At 46.0% G+C, this 24009-nt stretch overlaps 1 protein-coding gene across 1 annotated transcript; it reads right to left on the reverse strand.

Moving 5' to 3' along the window:
• Positions 1-1787: 1787 nt before the first annotated feature.
• Positions 1788-23981, reverse strand: LOC146189212 (cytosolic endo-beta-N-acetylglucosaminidase-like). The gene is made up of 8 exons (XM_084604115.1): positions 23812-23981; positions 21980-22128; positions 18705-18853; positions 16727-17044; positions 11473-11576; positions 8677-8785; positions 5707-5900; positions 1788-2128 (listed from the first exon to the last, which is right to left on the reverse strand). The coding sequence occupies exons 1-8, from the start codon at positions 23979-23981 to the stop codon at positions 1861-1863; spliced, it is 1461 nt and encodes a 486-aa protein (XP_084460241.1). The 3' UTR covers positions 1788-1860.
• Positions 23982-24009: the final 28 nt, after the last annotated feature.

Genomic DNA, 24009 nt, shown 5'->3' on the forward strand with positions numbered 1-24009 from the left:
TTCACTGCAAGAAAGTGTGCTCTGTTTCCACACTATTTAATGGTTGTTTTAGTGAAGAAATATAAAACTGACTTGCTAGTTTCAATGAGAATTTATTATGCGTCCCACGCATAGCCGCTCGGTTCTTACAGTCTCTCTTAACGTAGTCTCTCTGGCTTCTGTCGTCCAATTATTTATCTTCCTTTTAAGAGAAGTCGTAGGAATAGAGCCGCTTCAAGATCGCATCCGCTTCTCCAGCGGCTCGCAATATTCATCGAATAGTATGTCCAGTGATGCGTCGTCCAGGCCTTCGTTGCCACCTTCTTCATCGACTCCCAGTTTGTCGATGCCGTCTTTGTGGACGCTCGGCCGCCGGACGTCAACTTGTCCCAACAAACAGCTGTTCGCCGATGCAGACGTAAAGCCTACACCGATCTCCACGAGTGTTGCACCCGGACGGTCACTGAGGTCCCGGACTTCGTATTTCCTAGAAATAAAGGAAAGCCTTGCGTTAATTATTTCCAAAACACTAGACGTGCAGCTCTGCTTTTGTCGAGCTCATTGAAGATTCAGACATATTATTCATTACATTTCGCCCTTATTTTTCACCGTCGGTTAACGTTATTCCTTATAAATCGTATGTTCGTGGTGGAATGCATGTACGCGATGTCGCGAGTAAAAGGTGGCACGAATATGAAACCAAGAGGGACACATGTGGCATTGTGGAACACAGCAGTATATTTACTGGGGCCTAAATCATACACAAAACGATACGCTGAAAACAAGAAAGGTATACAAGTTAATGAACGCACAAAAATGCAGCTACGTAGCGGCAGCGGCAATCTGAAGAATGTGCACCGGTCTTCGTACGTGGAAACTAAAGGAATCAGCTTCTGTAAATGGAGTCACTTTACGGCGAAAAGAAAATCGCCCATCACGCCAATATCACACCAGCACGCGGCATCCCTTACTACGCCGCCGAGCACGAACATAACCCATCAAGAACTCTATGCAAGTCTCTGATGACGCCGCCACCCTACTGGTTGCAGTAAAAACATAACCGGAAAAAGGTCCTTTTTTTTTTTTTTTTGCGAAGTAGGAAAAAATGTCCCCAAACGACTGAAGTGAAATGTATCGTAACGTCAATTTTTCGCCTGGCCTGGGTTCGGCGATGAACTGCTTCGAAAAAGGGTGTTTGGCCTAAGATAGAGTGAAAAACGGCCTCAAGTGATTAATACGTCCTGGTGATGCAATCATGAGCAAGGATTTCCTGGCCCAGCATCATGCGGTGACCTGGCGAAAGTCTGATGAGGTCATCGTCCGAAGAAGCCTTACCTTCAAATGCAGTTATGGAGAATCGCCCGGATCTATCATACTCGAGGAAGGAGCAAACATCCCACACCAGTCAAGCGTCATCGCTACCGTGAGTACTGGCAATACCGAAAATGCCGATGGCCCTGTTTAGGGGGAATTGCTCGACGAATGAGGGATGGGCATCGCAAGAAGCACCGTTAGTTTCAGTAAAAGACAGAGTGAAGTGCTCATGACCGGCAATACGTCAGTGACACTGCTTTAAAAAAAAAAAGGCTGCTTTTTACGTGCAGAGAAAGCGGTTCTGACACGCTCCTCACTTTGTCCATTTAGCAGTATGCACGCATGGCCCATACCCTTTGATTAAACGTTTGTTGTTTTATCTTTGGCAATAACCGTGCGCTAGTCGTTGATATTGCGTCTGCGCGGGAAGATTGGTCACCGGACAGGAAGGTCCAGAATAGGCACAGCTGCTATAGTAGCGTTTGCCCCGTCCACTTCTCTCAACCTTGTCTGTCCGGCCACTTGCAAATTTAATATATCATTCATACATTCGGAAGCCATTCCAAATTAAAAAAAAAACGCTAGGAGTGAGTACACGTACCTCGTAATCCAATCATTTATCTCCGCTTGCTCTCCGGTGAGGTCACGTGTCACCGCGTATCTTTTTTTGTCGGGTACGCTGGCGATCATGCTGAGACAGATGCGTTCCCGGTTGCCTGTGACACTGCGGACCACCAGGATGAGCTCGATGTCGGACGTGGACAGCGTGAGCCAGGAGCCGTCGAACGTGTAGCTAACAACTAGCGCCATTAGCGGCAAGTCGCAGCCGAAAAGCCTGCCGAGAGATGCATGGGTGTCATCAGAGCTCAAACTTAATCAAGTTCTCAGAAGCCATCGCGGTGTTAGTGACTATGCCACCCGGCATTTTAGCCCGAACATGAGGGATCGAATCTAGGCCATGGCGGCTTAATTTGCGCGTAGTTGTGAGAAACCTCAAGTGATCGAAATTATGATGGAGCCTCTGATGACAGCGTCTCAGATAAATCGTGAGCAGTTTTGAGACGTTACTCCACCATACCACGCCATATTTTACTGACGCTACCGGTGAAACGCCATGAACTGCGTTGAGAAATTTGACTCGTTTTGTTTTACAGGTTTTTAACGCCACAAAACGACGTCAGATATGAGAAAGTCTACCAGAGAGCTTCGGAAATTATGACCGCCTCGCGTAATTCAACTTGCACTGGCATCGCACAGTACACGGGCGCCTATCGTATCGCCTTCATCGAAACACGGCCACGACAAGGATTGCACTCGTGTACTCGGTATTATCAGCTGAACGCCTTATATCGCTATCAGCTACCGAGATGGTTCCTACATGGGAAAATACCCGTGAATAATTATCGTTTCTTAAAGTTCGCTGTAAATATATCGGGCTGACTGCAAATTAAAAATTCGAACACAGCAAAACATCGAAGAAATTTATCCGTAAAATGCTTGTAATATAATATATTAGCAATATTATTTAAAGAAAGGAAGATGGACACTTGCTAGGCCCGAGACAGCGGCCAATCTTGACTTGGTTAAAGGCAGCATAAAAAGAAAACATCTCCAGGAAGTAGACCAAGACTGTCGACTCGAAGAAGGAGAAATTCCCCATATGGTTATGATTTCTGCACCAAACTTCTGAATAAGTGCACGTTATGAAATTTCACCTTGGCCGCAACACAGCCTTCGTAGCTGGCATTTAACTCGCCATATATCGTGGGTAGCAGCTGATAACCACTGCTTATCTGCAATTGCGGCGGGTCATCCAATTTAGAATCCGCGGTTTGAACATAAGAAGAAATATAAGAGACTGTTTCATAATCTGTCAAATTCCGTTCGTGAAAAGGTAAAGTATTGCTCAAACTTCATATCAGTTATCCCGTATGGGCCCATGCGGAATAACTTAGTTTTTAGTAGACTGTGCGGAACCACCGCAATTTAAATGATATTTTACTTAAATCTAGCGCACAGCGGTATGTCCTTTCCTCATCCGCAAAATCCACAGAAGAAAATTATTTCATTTAAATCAGTTGTCACGAATTACATACCTAACTTTCTGCGAATTTTCTTGTTTTGTTCTCGCCTCGTTTCGCCTTTTATGTTTTTCTTTTTTTAATGGTTACATGATTGCGCCTTTGTTCTGATTCGTTCACTTGTCAAACATGATGCACGTCCGCTCTAAAGCCGTATGACCCCCAGAGTAATTCAATAAGTAAATATATAATACCTATCTGAAAGTTCACTAAGGTGCCCCCTGGCCCATGCGCACGTCTGATTCTCTACCAAACGAGGTAAGCCTTGTTAAAAAGGCCGCGAAAAGCTAATTATTGAAACCATAAAACGCGCACCTTGCCTTGTCAGATGGAGGGGAGAATGCACTGGGTGCAGGCCTCCTGTGAGGGTACAAACCTCAACCCAACAACCATCATCATCCTACGGCAACCCCGGGCAAGGCCGCCCACACCACAGGGGTGGAGAGGATTTTGTTTCGGGGAGCGGGCGTTATCCCAGCCAAGGGGCTCATGCAGTCTGGATTCGCTCCGCCGGGACGGGTTCGCAGTGCCAATGCACCGCCCATGCATCGCCCCGGAGGATAAAAGCCTGACGCGAGCAAGACTCCTAATAGGATACCTCTATTCTTCGATTCTCTTCCCTGAATATAATCATTGGGTGTCCCTATTCTTCATAAAATTTCTTTGTGCCAAGGTGCCGTATTTCTCGCTGAAGGTGGAACCAAAGCTCCATTCTGATCTTTTTCTTCACTTTGAGGAGGGGCTGAAGGGAGCGCGGCATCTCGCTACCCATATTTGGTAGTTGATTTCTGCGAGTGCCAAGACGAATTGTTTCCGTGCTTCACTGGGCAGCGGATTGAGGTACCTCACAGTGCAGTGCGGGATGCCTGGGAGCTTGAACAAACCTCTCAGTTGATCGAGGAGCGCGGTTCGCAGGATGCAATCATAAAAAATGTGCTCTGCGGTCTCTCGCACTCCACAGAATGGGCAGGTGTCGATTTGGCCCCATAGTCTTGACACGAATGCTCGTCGGCGGATTGGAAGTATGCCACCTATAGTCGGTATTCCATGACTCATCTCCGCAACGTAGAATGTTTTAACTAGGAACTCCGAAGGTAGCGGTGATGAAAAATAATGCTCCTTTTCACTGCTTGAACTCAAGTCGATAAGGCGTGCAAAAAAAAAAAGAAAAAGGCCGCCCGTCCCGCCCGTATCATTTTGGAGTGCCCAATCAAAGGAGACGGCTGCGCTTGCGCTAGTTGCCACATCAGCAAACTATTCAAGAAAAAAAGTAAAAAAAAAGCATTTTGAAAGTATGTACAGCACCGCTGGAGCTGAAATTCAGGTTTTGTAGCTAGACACTTCAGGAATAAGATACAAAAACAGTTCAATTGACGTTCACACCCCTTCAAATGTTAAGGTAATATTAACAAAAACCACCTTTATAGATTTTGTGAAATATAATATTACCATATATATATTCAACGTTACACAAGCACCCACACCTGAGCCCAACTGCAACCCACTTCAGGATTATTTGTCAGCCTGGAGACTCTTCCACACTGTCGACTGCCAATAGCACCCCTTAGAGGCTCTGGGATCCCTTTAAACGCTCACTGGCACTTTTTGGACACTCGACGACGCTCTTAAGACATTTTGGTGACGCCTAAAGCGCGAAAAAGAGACGGACGTAAGAGACGCGCAGGGCAAAGCGCTTTGTCCTGTGTCTCTCTCACGTCCCTGTCTTTTTCACGCTTCAGGCTTCACCAAAATGAATGAACTCCACCAACTAGCCCAAGAGACACTTTCCTGTGCTCTTTAGGCGTTCTTTGCCAATTTTAGCGGGTGAATCACGCCCTTTGTTCTGTCTTTCAACCGCTTCGAATTAGTGGATGCATTTAGCGGTTTGGTGTGGTTTGTGGGGCTATAAAAGACGCCGACTATAAAAGAGCGACTCAGGCTATAAAAGAGGTCATAGCGCACGGCTCCGAAAATTTTGACGACCACTGACATCGCACAGTCCACGGACGTCTTGCTTTTCGCCTCATTGGAAAAGCGGCCGCCGAGGCCAAGATTCGATCCCGCATCCTTGGACACAGTGGTCGAACACACTATATACCATTGCACTACCACGGCGGGGCGGAAACAGTGTATAAAGCGTTGCAGTAAAGAAATATTTAAAGAAACGAACCAGCCAGCGCAGTTCTTTCTCGTGTGTCTTCTTTTTTAATTCGTTGTAGTACCACCAACCTCAACTGCTGTTCTGACTTGGTCATTATATACGGCGGCCGAAGCAGTTTACCATGAAGGCTATCCTCCCCCGCCACCAAACTAGGCGCAGCCAAAGTCTCACCGGAAGTAAGGCTTGTCCTCAGTTGCCTGGACACCGGCGGGAGTGTACTGCAGACGCAGGCAGCCACCACCATCGTACGCCTTCTCTGTGTACACTGTTGCTTTGGCAAAGCCGTTGCCGCAGGGCCAGGTGCCCTGGTCTCGAGGCTGCAGGTGCTGCCTGCAGAGGTTGAACCAAGGCAAGCTCGATACAACCTGCAAATGACATAGCATTGCCCGTGTGACTGGTTTCGGAGGAAGTAGGCAGGCTAGCGGTGCGGCTGTTATGTGATGGGTTTGGATATTATGGTTGAAGAGCGATTATGGCTTGCAATCGGTGATGAAAAATGTAATTTGCGGCTAGCACAGATATGCTGCAAACTAAAGTGCGACTCCCCACGCACCACCATTCCAGTGAACGAGAAAACGCCTTTCAATGTGGTTCACTAGTACACCTGAACAAAGGAAAGCTCTTGCAAGTTAAATTTCCTTGTCGATACTCTGCCGATAGGCGAAAGTATACCTCTCGCAAAATCATAAACACGATGCAATAAATATGTCATAACGTACTACTCTTCTGCATGTACAGTTGTCATCTACGTTGGTATAAGTGCCTTATCTCGGATGTAGCAGTTATGCCATCGATAGGATACAGTGGGCGTGTCACTGTCCGCTGCGGTTGCAATGCATAGCTACTTTCCGACCCAGCATACCAGTAATACGAGTAATATCTTCTATACTGCTGCTGTTGATGCGGATACACTACACGACGACATGATGACCACATACTCGTACAAGATGAAGCAGGTGGTCCATACCGCCTGCGGGCCGTCTGAGATTGGAATGATTTCTATGATTGCATCAAGTAACTTCACTCGAGCCCATTGTACGGAGTGTGCTCTAAACGCTTTCACGAGAGATGTCTAGAAAGTGTTTACTATAATTTTTCTTGTCTGGTACACTTTTTAAAAACCTAAGAAATTCACAAGAAACACAGCCGCGCATATAATGGAAAACTGTTAGTAGTTTTCAACGTAAAAAAAATTAGAGGGTCTCTTAAGTGTCTCTTAAGAGGAGAACGGCAAAAAGCCTACCCTTCCTATCTGCCTCCCATCGTTAGCCTCTTGTCGGCATTCGTTGCAGTGCTACATATAATTATAATTGGTTTACAGGAAAAGAAAGGTGCTGTATCTATCACACTTTCTCCGGCGTGCTCGGACGGTACACCATCGCTTCTGTCGCGTGGCATTCCTTGACGCGCGTTCAAGTGTGGCATTGCAGATGGCAGGGACGCATCCCGCCTCGGCTAATCAGAACGCCTCAAAAGCGAGACACCCTTTGTCCACGACAGTATGAGGCATTAAAGGCCTTCGCCTTAAAATTACAGGGGTCCACTGAAGTCTCCTTAAGTGCGGAAATTCGAAAGCATTGCGATTTTTCGGCCAAGTTTCGCGATAAGCTCGTTCTGAGTTTCGTTGCTTTTACGACGAGTACAGCGTCAATAACACTTAGCGGGAACATGGTTCCGCGTGGCCACGCACTTGCGCAGCGCCATCATTGCAGAGGACGAGGAGGCAGATAAACATTAATTATTTGAGGAAGTCAGGCAGGCAGGAGCTTCCGCGCTAAATGGCCAAGAGCCCTTAAGCTCTGGCGACCTGGGTTGCACGCTCGATGGCCCGCAGTTGGATTATCGGGTCCGAGCTGAGCATAGCGGCCTCCCACTGCTCGCAGGTGGAGAGCTGCAGATCCCGCAGAGGGGGGTCTCGTGGGCATGCCCACCGCTGGTGGTGGACGACGACTGTTGCGGCGCACGTCTTTCTTTCCCTATTCCTTTTCTTTCTTCTCTATATTCTCTTCTGTCTGCACGAGGCAGCGGAGGTGGCTCAGCTACAGAGCCAGTAGCAGGCCCGTGCATTTTCTTTTCCTTCTTCCTACAGCCACAACAACAACAACAACAACCACAGTATGTGGTGTAAGTTGGCCCTCTGGTGGCATAAGTTACAACACGGTGTGTATAATGCAGGGTATGCATGGGCGTAGGTGACTGGATTTGGGAAGGAATGCGTCTGTAATTTTTGCCAGGTGGCCTCCTGTGCCTTTGTAAGAGATTAATCTCATCACGAACCGACGCACAGTGGCGCACGAGGAGGTCGGTCGGTCGGTCGGTCGGTCGGTCGGTCGGTCGGTCGGTCGGTCGGTCGGTCGGTCGGTCGGTCGGTCGGTCGGTCGGTCGGTCGGTCGGTCGGTCGGTCGGTCGGTCGGTCGGTCGGTCGGTCGGTCGGTCGGTCGGTCGGTCGGTCGGTCGGTCGGTCGGTCGGTCGGTCGGTCGGTCGGTCGGTCGGTCGGTCGGTCGGTCGGTCGGTCGGTCGGTCGGTCGGTCGGTCGGTCGGTCGGTCGGTCGGTCGGTCGGTCGGTCGGTCGGTCGGTCGGTCGGTCGGTCGGTCGGTCGGTCGGTCGGTCGGTCGGTCGGTCGGTCGGTCGGTCGGTCGGTCGGTCGGTCGGTCGGTCGGTCGGTCGGTCGGTCGGTCGGTCGGTCGGTCGGTCGGTCGGTCGGTCGGTCGGTCGGTCGGTCGGTTGGTTGGTTTTAACGTCCCAAAGCAAATCAGGCTATGAGAGACGCCGTAGTGGAGGACTCCGGAAATTTCGACCCCCTGGGGTTCTTTAATGTGCACTGACATCGCACAGCACACGGGCGCCTTGCTTTTCGCCTCCATCGAAAAGCGGCCGCCGAGGCCGGGATTCGATCCCGCGTCCTTGGGAACAGTAGTCGAGCGTCGTAACCACTGCGCCGCCCCGGCGGGGTTTAAAAGCAAGGCTGATAGAATGTTACAAGTAACAAAAATATTTGTAAATCCATCTCTGTGGTGTTTAGTATGTAGAAAAAAGTGCAGAATTATTTCATGGGTCTTTATTATATGCGGCAATGTCGGACAGAAAACGGGGAATTCGCAGCAGCTGTTTCGGCCGTGCCTTTTGGACGTAGGCTCACCTTGCCATTTTTGTAGACCTTGTGGCCGAATCCCTGGCAGAAACCGGTAGTCAGTGGCAGCATGGTGACCTGCCAGTCAGGGCAGCAATGGTCTGGGAACCTCAACTGCCTACGCATAGAGAAGCATTCCCTCCAGCTTGCGAAGCAAGAACAGAATCCCGTAGGCGCCATATACAAGACGATAGCTGCATATGTGGACTCTAAGTATACGTTCAGTACAGACTGCAAAGCACCAAAGAAACATTATGGAGACACCTCCGCCTCTGAGAGTATGATGTACTGAAGCAAGCCCGAAAGTGAAGCCACCGGAAGCAAGTCCACTCAATCAGAACGTCGGCCATTTACAGTGCGGGAAATGGGACATAATCACAATTTTTCAGTTCCCAGTTCATATTTTAAACTTCGCATATCGTCTTTTGGTCTTTCTTGTTTGTTTGTTTTTTCACAATGCTCTCCTGCCACACCGTCAGTTACATGAGAAGTCCAGTAAAAATAATGGCTCTATACAGAGCAATGCGACAGCACTAGCAGACGACAAGACGGTCTACGCTGCACACGACACGCACGGGTCACGCCTCGCCTGCTTACCTCTGCGTTGTTTCGTTTCGCTAGCGTCGCCAAATTTGGAAGTCATTTGACGCACATTCCCGCTCTCAAGACCCAAAATGAATCATCAATGGTTATTTGACAACCTCCGAGAAGCCGAGTGCTGTACTGTGTTGTATTTCGACTTCCGTCAGACTCATGCTCAGAATGCTTATTTAACGGCATAAAGAAGCGAGGTACGCTGGCCAAACTGCCAGTAGGAAGGCTTAACGAGGCCGACGCACACTATAAAGGTGTGGCAGTGGTACACATATGAATTCGTAGTAAAACATCACAGCACTTGCAGATAAACTTTTGGAATCACAAGGAACATGATAAAGTTGACACTGTTTGACTATACATTCATTCGGATTCCTTTTTTAATAAATGTGAAAGAGTGTACCATAACATTTGAAAACCATAATTTGTGCACGCATTTGGCACAAATCATTTCAATCTCGCCTGTTTAAAATGTTCAATATCTTCGCTTTGCAATCTTTACAGCTGAATACTTGCTTCATATCGTTTTCATAACTCGGGTAGAGAGTGAAGTGTCTTGAGTGTGCTGTTTTCGCGAAGCATTAACAATAACTCTAACAGCGTTTCTTTAAAGCAGATGGAAACAGTTAATGCTGGTAAAAGAAGTACCCGATACCAAGAAGTAATAATTAATAACAGAAGGAAAACATTAATTTACGATACTTGCTTGATACACTTTGGCGTAATACATGTCAGTCGATACAGTATACCGATAAACTTTGACAATTTGTTTCTCTGTCATTCCGACATGATCATTCCGTAATAAATTGTTATTGAAACTGACGCCTAAACTTTCTGACCGCTGGAACAATTTGAATAATCATAAACCCATCATTAAAGCCGCGGCATGCAAGCAAACTTGTTTCGAAGTCTTAAAAGCACGGCTTTAGTTTTTTCAGCTTCTATATAGATTCTGTTGCTTTTGGACCCTTCTAGAAGTGAATGTAAAAAATAAGAGATTTGTTTCTCGTGATCTACCAAGTTTGTGGCTCTGAATAATAAAGAGGCGTTGTCTCCGTAAATGACAAAGGTTGGGTGACTGTTTATACAGACAATGTCATTGACATGGAGGAGAAACAGCAGTGGTCCCAAGGTACTATTTGAGGAACTCCTGAGGAAATATGTCTTAAATCTGATGAATTGCTATTTATGTTTAATTTTTGCATCCGAGAACCGAAATATGACTGGGTCATGCGAAAAAAACTATCGCGAAAACCATAGTCCTCGAGCTTAGCTAACATTATTCTATGGTTGATGCGATCAAACGCTTTTGAAAAAAAAAAGTTTCTGCTTAAATGACCCTAAAATTAGGTCTTTTTTGGGATATCGACCAATTAGTGCCTGTCCATGGCACCTAGAAACTACCAACCCATTTGTGAGAGGCACTCTCAAAGCTTAAACATCGCGGCTGTAGACTTGGGATACACGTGAATTCCCTGCCCCATCGTAACGGCCGCGCGTATTTATTACATGAGGCCAGGCGCGCTGGGGGGGGGGGGGGGGAGGGAACACCACCATTACATCCCACATCATCTAAATGTGGTCGTCGCGGCCGGGATTCAATTCAACATTCTTGGACAATGCAGTCGAGTGGCCTAACCACTGCACCACTGCGGCGGGAGTGCGCATAAACTGTTGTGGTTAATTACCGCACAGTTCGTTTTCAAATACCTGTATTTATTCTCGACCTCCGCCAGAACATCCGTGACCCTATTGATATCTGGCAGCTCTGACAAAAAGTGCAGCTATCCCTAGTCCTTTTTAAAAATGCAACGTGATTGCAATGAAAACTGGCGGCCAATATGACTTGCAGCTGAAATTCTAAAAATTGTTCGTCTCATTATTCCTGCTTGTAGTCGTGCGATTTTGCATGTATCGTTAATAAATCAATAAATAAAATTAATAAATAGACGCGTGTTTTCTATACAATTCTTGTCGATCCATACCAAAAGGTATGGAACAGGAACAGGAAAGGAAAAATTCGCGAAGTTTCTATTCTGCTGCGGATTAGAAGAACAAAAAGAAAGTAACTGTCGGATAGAAATAACAACATTATGCACCACGCAGGGAGAAATAACAAATAGTCCAGTGTAAAGAACGGACTATCTTTATTATGCACACGAGTGTATCGCGTCTTTTTTCCCAACAGCGACAGCAACCTTTGCAGCTTACCGGCACTGGTTTTCTGTAAACGTGTCTCTGTCTTCTGTCTCGTACACCCAACCGGTGGCAAATATTCCAGCTGAAAGGCCGTGTTTGCGTACATCTTCTAAAGCCTGAAACAAAAAAAAATATATAGTAATTCTTAAACTATACTGTCGAGTAGAGTGACTTAGAGGCACGGGCTGAGGCACTTTATTTTTCATTCCTTTTGGTCTGCCTCACCATAGTGTATGTCGAGTAGGGTGTATGTGTCAACAGATAAAAAATAGTAGCACTTCAGAGAGCGCTTCTAGGGCGTACTGTGGTATTTCAAGTGGGACAGAACTAGAACACACTGCCGCCAAATTAGACAGATGTATGGCAGTTTTTGTCACAATTACTTGGCAGCAAAGTCGTGATCTAGTTTGTCACAAAGTGATATTGATGCGATACGTTGTGATCCACATCACAATTTTCGCAAAAGGCATGACTGCGCTATTAGAGCTGCAAGAAGTTTCACATAAGCATGCCGCAGGAGACACATGCACTAAAGTGCTGCCTTCAAATCCCTTCAAGACTCGCCTGCTCCCCGCGAGTCGTATGTGTATCTGTGCCATGTACCCTGAACGAGCCATACGACTACGAGGACTTGCCTACTTCCGGAAGCACACTTTAACGTTCTCCAAGATACTTAAACCTCACGGCCACCGTTTTTACATACTGAAAGCTCCCATCATCATGCTCGGGTATTCCATGTGGTTCAGGCCCGCCTACTGAAATGTCTTTCTTTTTTCGATAGTACGTAATTTGGTAGTACGTTAATTTGTGTGCTGACGGCAAAACCCTCCTTCCCCTAACAAGGAGCTGCTGCTGCTGCTGCTTCAGATGTGTGTTGCACTGCAGTCATAGTCATCAATGACCCGTTCGTCTGTAACGGTACCTCGGTTCGCAGTGGCATCGGCGTTGCTGCCCCCGCGCGAAGAAATGCGAGCAGCGTAGGAAATTAGTTCGAGAAGGAGAAGGCATAGATGCAGAAAAGCGCGCCTCAAGAAGAGGAGGAGTTAAGAGGAACTGAATCGAACAATGTGAAAAAATCCTTACACAATATGTTTGCCATGGTGCAACACGAAATTCAGCGGCAGCTGTTCGAGTATTTTTATCCCCCATTAAACTGAGGCAACGGATTTGAATGCGATATTTATAGGCTTATACATATAGTATAGAGCGATTTTGAGCTTTTGACACGCAGTCATTATTGGACTAGCTGTGGCTCCTATTAAGTAAGCCACAGTAGGCCCGTGGTGCAACACTACTGAGCCTCTCAGAGCAGATCATTTCACTGAAACGGTAGCGGGTGCAATGACGGTATGGTGGCCGACTACTGTGCCGGAGTACCCGGGTTCGATCCCGACCACCGGCGGCTGCGTTTCGAGGGAGGAGAAATGGAGCGGCGTCCGTGTGCTGTGTGATGTCAGCGCACGTTAAAGATCCCCAGGTGGTCGAAATTACTCCGTGGCCCCCCTCTACAGGCTCATCTTTCTCTCTTTTCACTTTACCTTCCACCTTTCCCTTATGGTGCGGTTCAGGTGTCCACAGAAAACAAGTGCGACAGGCACTGCGCCTTAATTTCCTGTGAACCAATTTTATTATTATTATTATTATTATTATTATTATTATTATTATTATTATTATTATTATTATTATTATTATTATTATTATTATTATTATTATTATTATTATTATTATTATTATTATTATTAATGTGACCAACCTAGTCACGTTTATGATGTGTGCCTCTGCAGCAGTCATTCAATCAATCAGTTTATTTCCAGTTTTCTTTACAAAAAACTTAGGGCAGCAAGATAAAAGCAGTCATTACGACCGCTTGACAATTCCTCTCCACCCCTACAAAGAGGCAGTTTCGTAGCGACTGAAAGGGCGAGATTGATATACACTTGTTGTTACACACGGAAGAAATAGAAGGTAAAAGACGCATACACTCAAAATTATCTGGGTACATCTGACGCATACACTCAAAATTATCAGGGTACATCGGACGTTCAGGAATAAAAAGACAGAAAAAGAAAAAGAAAGGGAAAAGAAACATAGTGGTTACATAACATTACAATTCCATACATGTTTGCAGAAGCACAGTACAATCAATTTATTCAAGGAATGTGTTCCGAATAGCTGCGGAAGACATACTCTGCAATTGGTCATAAAACGGTGTGTTTAAATACTTGGGGAGTATATATTTTAGTGTAGAAAGACCGTAATTTGTTCGGCATCGCGGTAAAGAGTAGGTAGGGCTTTTTCGTGTCGTATACGGCGTTTGGTGTCGTGTAAGTACCACCATGTCAGAAAAGAATGTGTTGTTATTGGCCGTTGTTTTTTTAAAGAAGGATGCAAACCTGTAGTCAAACATTTTGTTGATCGGTATTATTTTGTATTGCAGGTAGATCGGACTTGTATGTGCGGCATATGGCACGTTGGCAATTACACGAAGTACTCTTTTCTGCAGAATTAGGATATTCTGGATGTTAGAAGCTGTAGTTTTTCCCCAAACAAGGAAGCAACGATACATAGGAATAAAAGAACGCGTAGTAAAGGTGCAGTTTTGTATTGACAAGAAGAATATACTTATTCCGCGCAATAATCCCGACATATTTAGAGAGAGCTGTGCAGACTTTTCTCGCATGGGCATCCCAGGACATAGTGGCTGAACACACGACACCAAGTGAGGCATATGTTTGTACATACTCAATGGGAGCGTCGGCTAAATAGAGGATTGGCACATTATGTGTTGCCCCTTTGGATGGAATAATAAAGCCTTAGTTTTTTCCCTGTTTATATTTAATGAGTTTAGGGACGACCAGTCTGATAATGACGTCAAAGTTGTATTTGCGTTGTAGGTTAGTTCTTTAATGTCCCGCGAAGGTCAGGTTGACACTGTGTACATTGATTTGAGCAAAGCTTTCGACGTTGTTACTCACTCATTACTTGAAAACCTTCTACTATCTGGTGTCGAAGTCTCTCTCCGTTTACCCTGCAACCAGTGGAGTTCCTCAAGGCTCTGTATTAGGCCCGCTTCTGTTCTCCGTTTTTACTAATGACGTTTCTTGCGCGATTAAAAACTCCGTGTTTTTTCTTTATGCTGATGATATATTCAAGGTCATACATTCTTTTCAAGGTTGCTTGTTGTTGCAATCGGACGTATCTGCTTTTTCTGATTGGTGTGCGAAGAATGGACTTACCCTCAATTCTTCCAAAACTAGCGTTGTCTCATTTCCTCGCAAATCGCACAGCTTTCACTACCATTATTCTGTGAATTGTGTGCTGTTGGACAGGGCTGATGAAATTAATTACCTTGGTATACTGTTTGACTGCACACTCAGCTTCTCCCCTCATACTAAACGCATTGCTCAGCAGGCTATGCGCACACTCGGATTCGTCAGCAGACTTTCGAGGGAGGTCCGTACTCCACTTCCGTTCTTAAAGCTGTACATGTCCATATGCTTGCCGCTTTTAGAGTACGCCTTGGTTGTTTGGAATGGGACTTGCAAATCAAACTGGGAAAGGTTGACAGAGTAGTGCAAAAATGTTTACGGATATTTTGATATCGCTTTCCTTGCACAACTTCCTCCTCTCGCTCCACCAGGAGTACACCACTAAATCCTCCTCCTCTTAACTGCCGTCGTGCCAGAATCGATAAAATTTTTCTGTACAAACTCCTTCATGGCCATATTATGGGCCCTCGGCTCTTACTGCGCGTTCCGCGAAAGAGCATGAGGGAATTCAGACCGTTTCAAGTTTCTCCGTTTCTTCATTCCCGCCCCGTCGGGGTGGCGCAGTGGTTACGGCGCTCGACTACTGTTCCCAAGGACGCGGGATCGAATCCCTGTCTCGGCGGCCTCTTTTCGATGGAGGCGAAAAGCAAGGCGCCCGTGTGCTGTGCGATGTCAGTGCACGCTAAAGAGAGCTCCAGGTGGTCGAAATTTCCGGAGTCCTCCACTACGGCGTCCCTCACAGCCAAAGTCGCTTTGGGACGTTAAACCCCATAAACCCATCTTCATTCCCATTCCGCTCTGGACAGAATGCAGAGGTTGCTTAACTATTTTTGTCTTCACCTTGACATCTTCCAAAACTCGCTCTCTATATTTATATTAGACGTTCGTAGCATTGTATTGTAAACTGTACTTTATCACATATAACTTCCACTTTCTAGCCTAAATATTGTATTTACTTCACTTTTTGCTCTTTCTCCTGTTCAATGCTGTTTGTATCTTGAACAGCTTTTTATTCGTTTCTTAATTTATATTTTAACTTTACACTTTATATTCGAATCTTACTGTCCCGCGTTTAAATCTATTTCTATACTGTAATTCCCTGTATTTTAAGCCTGTGTTTTAGATACCACACATTTGTTGCGCCTCGAGTGGTTGTTTATTTTATGTATATTTCTATATTAGTCAATCACAGTTATTTGTTGTTGTTGTTTTCTTTATCAGTTTTTTTTTTTCGTGATGTGCTCTACAATATCTCTCACCGTATATACAAGACATGCTACTCATAGATTTCTTTCTTTCCGTGACTCTTCTCGTCTAAGTTTCATGTCATGCATTATCTATTTCTTCTTTTGTGTTCATCTGTGTGTGTAAAAGATGAGTGTGCATATTTTTTTTTTTTTTTTGTGCTGCAGCACAAAGACCACATGGTTGCCGTACTGAAAAACCAAAAGTTCTACGGGGCGATAACCTCACACAATCTCATCAAATCGCGTAGACTATCATACGGTACGCATCATTATCATAAAATATCTCTCATAATTTATGACAATGTCGAAGAAACAATGAGATCTTATGCGATTATATGCGACTTGTATGTGATCTCTTATGTGAATTGGTTGAGATTATGTGAAAAAATGTGAGGTTATTGCCTCATACAATTTTTTCAGCAGGGTGTTCCTGCGTACATTAAATAAAGATTTATTATTATTATTATTATTATTATTATTATTATTATTATTATTATTATTATTATTATTATTATTATTATTATTATTATTATTATTATTATTATTATTATTATTATTATTATTATTATTATTATTATTATTATTATCATCTTCAAGTTCACTTCGCTTCTACTTGATTCGAAATGTCATTCCCATTATGACAAATCATTCACCTATGTCAAGTTTTAAGCGTCTAACATTCTTCTACGTATAGATAACTTATCGCTGTACGAGCCATACTTTGTAGCTATGTTCTCGGCGCCACTGTACCTTGCAGGTGTCGCAGCCGCCTTCATACTCCGCGCCGCGAGCGAACACGTCAATGCCGACGTAGACGTCACTCTTGCGGTCGCGCGCGAACCGTGCCGACGCCTCGAGCATCGCTTCGTTCCAGTCGAAAGTGAGCAAGATGCCATCGCAAAACTTGAAGAAGCCGTCGTTGTGGAAGTTCAGCTTGCTTTGCTTGCACAGTCGGCCATCCCGCACGAGTCCGTCGTACCAGATGATCTGAGAAGCCGGCACAAGTCCGTGCGTCTCCTCGACGATCTTCGAGAGTAACCTCTCGGTGAACGAGATGCAGCTCTTGTCCTGCGGATAGGAAACACGCGGTGCCCCATTCGGAAGGCGCGGAGTTAGTTTCCAGGTGCAAATGAAACTTACGCTACTTTTTAGGCCCTGAAAAAGCGTTCGTAAAATCTGCTTGGCTTCTTCGTTGTACCGCTCTTATCCGCTTGGGCACTGTATCATATCAGTGCCGGTGCCCGTTTGTTATCACCAGCTCATGCAGCCTCACCTGCCAAGGCGGTCCACGCGACCCACAAGGCAACCCATGCGTTTAGGCTATGACAGGAACTTTCAACGGAACCACTAACGGCTGATTTTTATTGTTAAATAGTGGGGGATGTACAATATCAGTGCCGGTGCCCGTTTGTTATCACCAGATCATGTGCAACGTGCTGCACTGCCTCCTCTCTTCCTAACCCTGCCTTCGCTCCCCGCGGCCCTATATATATGCACGGGCCGTAATGCCTGGTGGTTCCCTGACGATGCCGTTCGTCATTCCATATGCTGCGCAATGGCGAGGGGAATGTACTCGGCCACAACGAGTACACCGGCTGTCTCGCTGAGGACGTCTCTAAGGAAACGAAAGTGACGTCAGACGCATCACAAGCTGGCATGGGCTCAGCCCTGCTGCAGCGTCATGGGGCTACCTTCAGACCGGTAGCATATGCATCTCGAGTCCCGACAGAAGCCGAGCAACGATATTCACAAATTGAGAAAGAAGCACTTCCCTTGTCTTTAGTTGCGAAAAATTCCATCATTTTGTGTATGGCCATCCGATATTTTTAGAAAGTGACCACCGGCCGCTGATAGATATCGCTATGAAAGCAATTGGGGTCATGCCGCCTAGAGTGCAGCATGTTGCACATGAGCAGGTGATAACAAACGGGCACCGGCACTGATATGATACAGGCAGCATACACCGTATGTCACCCAAAATCAACCAGTTTAAATCCAGCAAAGCGGTGAAAAGTCAAGATGAATCATAACCAGGACTAAAAGTGCCAGCGCAGGTTGATTCCTGGTTAGCCTCAAGCTACACCAAGCGTTTCTACTTCTGTGCACTGGCTAAAAAGGTCAGCGTAAAGTTCCATCTAAACTAATGGTTTAATTGCTGCATTTTCCCATAATTACTACAATTAACATTTCGCTCTTGATATGTCACATTCCGATTCCGTCACATGGCTTTCGGTACCACAACTTCCGGCGATATGTTCTGGGTTGCTAGCGGTATATAAGGCTTAGTAAGTTCATCTGGAAATTAGCGCTAATCACCTTCGCCAGTTTTTTAAGTACTGTTTGTCAAACATTATTTTAACGGTAGAACATGCGACTAGCAGGAAAAATCTCTATCTGTTCAAAATTAGGTATCTTTTCTAATTGTGTCCAAGCACAAAATGTCTACACGAGAATTTTGCTTTCATAGTGCATGAACATAGCCTAGCGTGGGAGCAACGCTCAAATTCACCATGTTCTCAATTCATCAAATGTTCTAATTCAGCAAGCAGCGGCACTAAAAGGCAGCCAGTGAGCATGATGCTTCGAAGATGAGTAAGCAGAACGATGCTTCACATAATGGGCCGTTTTTGCCTCGCCTCTGGTACAATTTGATCTTCAGCAACAAGCCCTGGGTATGGACACTGCTGATTATCGCAGCGATAGAGGGGCACAAGCAGACAGCACTAACCATTTCGAAACCGATGTTGACCAGCCATCCGTCGAAACTGTAGAGAGAGGCGACTCGGGCGAGTTGAGCCGCAACCTTCTGTTCGATCCGGGTGCCTCTGATCAGCTTAAAGGCCGCCGGACCTGTATCTCCTTCCAAGGTGAAGGTTCCTGAAACGCCCGGCGACCGCAACCATGCAGTGCATTCAGCTCGCTTCAGGCATTTGGAATAATAATAATAATAATAATAATAATAATAATAATAATAATAATAATAATAATAATAATAATAATAATAATAATAATAATAATAATAATTCCCAGGAAAGGAAAGGTGCAGTATCTGTTTCTGTGGACTGATTGATTTATAGGAAGGGAAAGGCGCGGTAACTGTCTCACTTGTTTTCTGTAGACACCTCAACTGCGCCGTAAGGAAAGGGAGGGAGGTGGGAATGAAAGTGGAAACAGAGAAAAGGGAGCCGTAGTGGAGGGCTACGGAGTAATTTCGACCACCGGGGGATATTTAACGTGCGCTGACATCGCACAGCATACGGATGCCTCTTCATTTCGCCTCCATCGAAACGCAGCCGTCGAGGTCGGGATCGAACCCGGGTACTCCGGCACAGCACCTCTATTTAATTACGGACAGCCGGTGAATGAATCTCAGCCGCTGTTCTAGTCTTAAACAGAACAGGAAGTGACCAAAACCTGGTGGAAGTGAAAGGTCATGTAAGGACTGAGCAATGCATCATGGAATAAATGCAATTCAATAAGCTTAATGTTGGCATTGAAAACAGCACAAAGCAAGCTGCTGCAACATCATGCAGTGAAACTTTGCCGTTGCCGGTGCACGCCTCCTCGTGACCGCACGTGAGTAAAAGAATACCACTGTGCTGCTAAATATTCGTAGCATTCTCTTCACTTGAGAGCTACAACGCATATGAGAAAGTTCATTCTCTCTCAAGTGCGCCTTTATCCGAAAAAGCGATGCCAGTCTCCGCGTCAACAATGAAATGATTCGCTCTTCCAATAACAGTGGACGCCTAAATGTTTTACATTCTTTTTGCTTAAAGGCTATCCACGGCCCTTTGAACCTATCTTCGATGAAACTTATGTGTCAGTGGCCTAAATGTTCCGAATCGAAGGTAACTACCGAGCTACGCACCTAGCTGTGCTCACGCACCTGTGCTCTAGCCGGTCTGCGCATGCGCGAGACGGGAGGTGCGAGCACCAGCAGTAGCAACCTGTTTACAATGTTGAGTCCTGCCATCTCCATGGCAACGTAGGGGGGCGCGACGTGGACGGCTTCACCTATGGCCCCAGGAGGAAGCGTGGCCGACTGCAGCCGCGAATCGATTACAGTGACTTTAGAATCGAACACCACCGCACGTGATTTGCCGGCAGCTCTGAAGACCAAGGGGCTCATAGAATGCGCGCCATTGCCGCCGCTTCTCTGAAGACCAACAGGCGCAACGAGTGCGCGCCATCGCCACCGAGTGTAGTTACTGACTTCGAATCCGGCACCGAAGAAACCGCTCTTTTGTGCTGTATCATTGGCGAAGTTCTGTCAAATAACCGCTAGAGTATAACTAGCCCGCAAAATAGGCTTTCGCCTTTTCGCTCTTGAAGGGTTTAAGTGCCACCTATAATTTTTAGTGCGCAGCTGTTATACACCCGTTCAGCAGAGCCACATCGCCGTTGGTGCAACGAAGCGAAAAGGAGTCACAAGCCGAGAAAGTGACGAGACAACAGAAACTTATCACACGACAAAGAAGAGCCACGATCGAGCTCTGCGCCTCTCCCCTGGCTCTTGCTGTTCGAAATTCTCCTTGGCTCATGAGTAAAATGAAGATGGCGTACTTTGGAAGCGCACATACATACATACATACATACATACATACATACATACATACATACATACATACATACATACATACATACATACATACATACATACATACATACATACATACATACATACATACATACATACATACATACATACATACATACATACATACATACATACATACATACATACATACATACATACATACATACATACATACATACATACATACATACATACATACATACATACATACATACATACATACATACATACATACATACATACATACATACATACATACATACATACATACATACATACATACATACATACATACATACATACATACATACATACATACATACATACATACATACATACATACATACATACATACATACATACATACATACATACATACATACATACATACATACATACATACATACATACATACATACATACATACATACATACATACATACATACATCTAGCACGTACTTACGTACTATTTCAATTATTTGCTTTAATAATATCGCAAAACATTTAAGTAGAACCATTCAAATTTCGAATTAATAATAATAATTGGTTCATAGGAAGGGAAAGGCGCAGTATCTGTCACACTTGCTATGTGGATACCTGAACCGCGCCGTAAGGGAAGAGATGAAGGTGGGAGTGAAAGTGGAAAGAGAGAAAGGGGAGCCGTAGTGAAGGGCTACGGAGTAATTTCGACCACCTGGGGATCTTTAACGTGCGCTGACATCGCACAGCACACGGACGCCACTTAGTTTCGCCTCCATCAAAACGCAGCCGCCAAGGTCGGGTTCGAACCCGGGAACTCTGGACAGTAGTCGGGCGTCTTACAACTGTACCACCCCGGCGGGGCAATTTCGAATTAGGTATGATTGATTTATAGGAAGGGAAAGGCGCGGTAACTGTCTCACTTGTTTTCTGTGGACGCCTCAACCGCGCCGTAAGGGAAGGGAGGAAGAAGGGAGTGAAAGTAGAATTTCGAATTAGGAATGATTGATTTATAGGAAGGGAAAGGCGCGGTAACTGTCTCACTTGTTTTCTGTTGACGCCTCAACCGCGCCGTAAGGGAAGGGAGGAAGATGGGAGAGAAAGTGGAAAGCGAGAAAGAGGAGCCGTAGTGGAGGGCTACGGAGTAATTTCGACCACCTGGTTGCGGAGTAATTTCGAATTAGAGAATGTTGTACTCGTCATTACAATTTCTTCTTCAGGAGTCACTTCCAAATAATGTAGAATGACGTCACGACGTATGACATCATCACTGTGCTGATTTGTCAGAGAATTTCACAGTAATCGATCCCAGGGTTTTCGGCGAACGTGGGCTCTAGCGTTATCCCGTTAAAAGCTAGGAAGTTTTTCAAAATCGCTGCCTTGACTGAGTAAGGTACCGCGCCAAACAACATCAATGACTCACCAAGGACTTGGACGCCATGCCTGTGGCCGGCCGAGATCCATCCTGGAGGCGGAATGGTGACCATGTGGTGCGAATAGTAGATAAAGCTGTTGATGATCTGCCAGTGGTGAAACCGGTAAGAGTCAGTCTTGCTAGAGCCGTGGATATACCTATGGGAACAACGAAATGCCACAAAGTTCACTGGTAGTTCAGCAACGAGCAAAACGCATACTGCCAATTGCAAACCTATAACACACACTCTGCAGCGTGTGTATTAAGAATGACGCCATCACCAGAAAGTGCTTACCAATGAATCCGAGACTACCAAGCTCGCGTTCGAGCACGCATACGTTCCGCGGCGAAAGGCTGCGAATAAGCGAGCAGTAAAAAAGCGCAGAAGAACAACCCTTCATTGTGAGCCGCCGCCGAACACGTGCTGGCGATATCGCTTCAATTTCGTGAGCAGGAATGTTTGAGGTAAAGTAATTCCAGTGCGCGAACGAAGGGCGCGGCGTGAATAGCTGCCCCTGGTGTGTGTGTGTGTGTTTTGTTCGTTTGTTTGCTTGTGGGGTTTAACGCCCCAAAGCGACTCAGGCTATGAGAGACGCCGTAGTGGGACTCGGCAAATTTCGACTTCCTGGGGTTCTTTAACGTGCACTGACATCGCACAGCACACGGGCGCCTTGCTTTTCGCCTCCATCGAAAAGCGGCCACCGAGGCCTGGATTCGATCCCGCATCCTTGGGAACAGTAGACGAGCGCCGTAACCACTTCGCCACCCCGGCGGGCTGTGTGTGTGTGTGTGTGTGTGTGTGTGTGTGTGTGTGTGTGTGTGTGTGTGTGTGTGTGTGTGTGTGTGTGTGTGTGTGTGTGTGTGTGTGTGTGTGTGTGTGTGTGTGTGTGTGTGTGTGTGTGTGTGTGTGTGTGTGTGTGTGTGTGTGTGTGTGTGTGTGTGTGTGTGTGTGTGTGTGTGTGTGTGTGTGTGTGTGTGTGTGTGTGTGTGTGTGTGCACGCGCGCATGCGTGCATGTTCAATAGACACATTTAGTTTAGCACTACCGTCTGTTTCCAGCTACCGCCTACCGCTACCGCGCGAGCGTCAGCACGCATGCGCAGATGATCCCTATGGCGACAGATGGCGCCACGTTCCAGTCAAATTTAGGCGGCAGCCGCACACTGGGACCAATCAGCGCGTGCAGTGGTGACGGTGCGCGGTAGCGGTAGACGGCCGCGGTAAGCGGCAGCGCTAATTAAAAGTCTCTAATGTTAATACTCCAGAAAAGAGCAATAACCTGTGCACTGCGTTATTACACATAACGTGGTCACGTCCATGCGTCCTCCAATGAGTCACAGAGCATGAGTAGATTGCCGGAGGAAACCCAGTCCACGTCATGTGAGAACATAACTGCGAAAAGCCCTGGACGTATGAATTGGCGGCTATTGGTGCGCGGCAAGCGGGGTTATATGCATGCACTTCTGGTTACTGCATGAACCGTAGACATACTTGTCACTGGTCGCGCATTTTCTCGTGTTTCGAGGCGGTAGCAACGACGTTGTGTGAAGATACCAAGACTATGTCCTCTTTTTTTCCCATGCAGACCATTGACCCTATGTATGTGACAAACGAGGCGTTGCCACGCCATTTGGAGCACGAAATACCAGGTGCGGTGGTTGCACTTCGCACTGCAAAAGGGCCCTGTGCATAAACGGCACGATCAAATAACTCAAAGTCGTTGCTCCTGCAATAACGGTTCAATTGAGCATTTTAAGGACAGCGATAAATACCTAGTTCTGAAAAGACATAACAAGCAATCTGGAGTGTACGGTTCTATCACGTTCATCATGGCGTCCTTACCTGTCCTCCAGGTACCCGCCCATCATGTCGTGGCAAAAGAGGGTCTTCGGAGCCTGAGGATCATTGCCTCGCTTCACGTATTGCAGGGGCTCGACAGAGACAAGCGGCGCCTCCCTGAATTCCAGGAGCTCTTCGAGGGTTTTTAGAGGTTCCAACGCTGATTCAACCATAATTCTGGGAAATCTGCACCAAACAGAA

Source organism: Amblyomma maculatum, chromosome 5 (genome assembly GCF_055883805.1).
Source record: "Amblyomma maculatum isolate TAMU_Amacu chromosome 5, ASM5588380v1, whole genome shotgun sequence".
In the NCBI taxonomy this organism is placed as follows: domain Eukaryota; kingdom Metazoa; phylum Arthropoda; class Arachnida; order Ixodida; family Ixodidae; genus Amblyomma; species Amblyomma maculatum.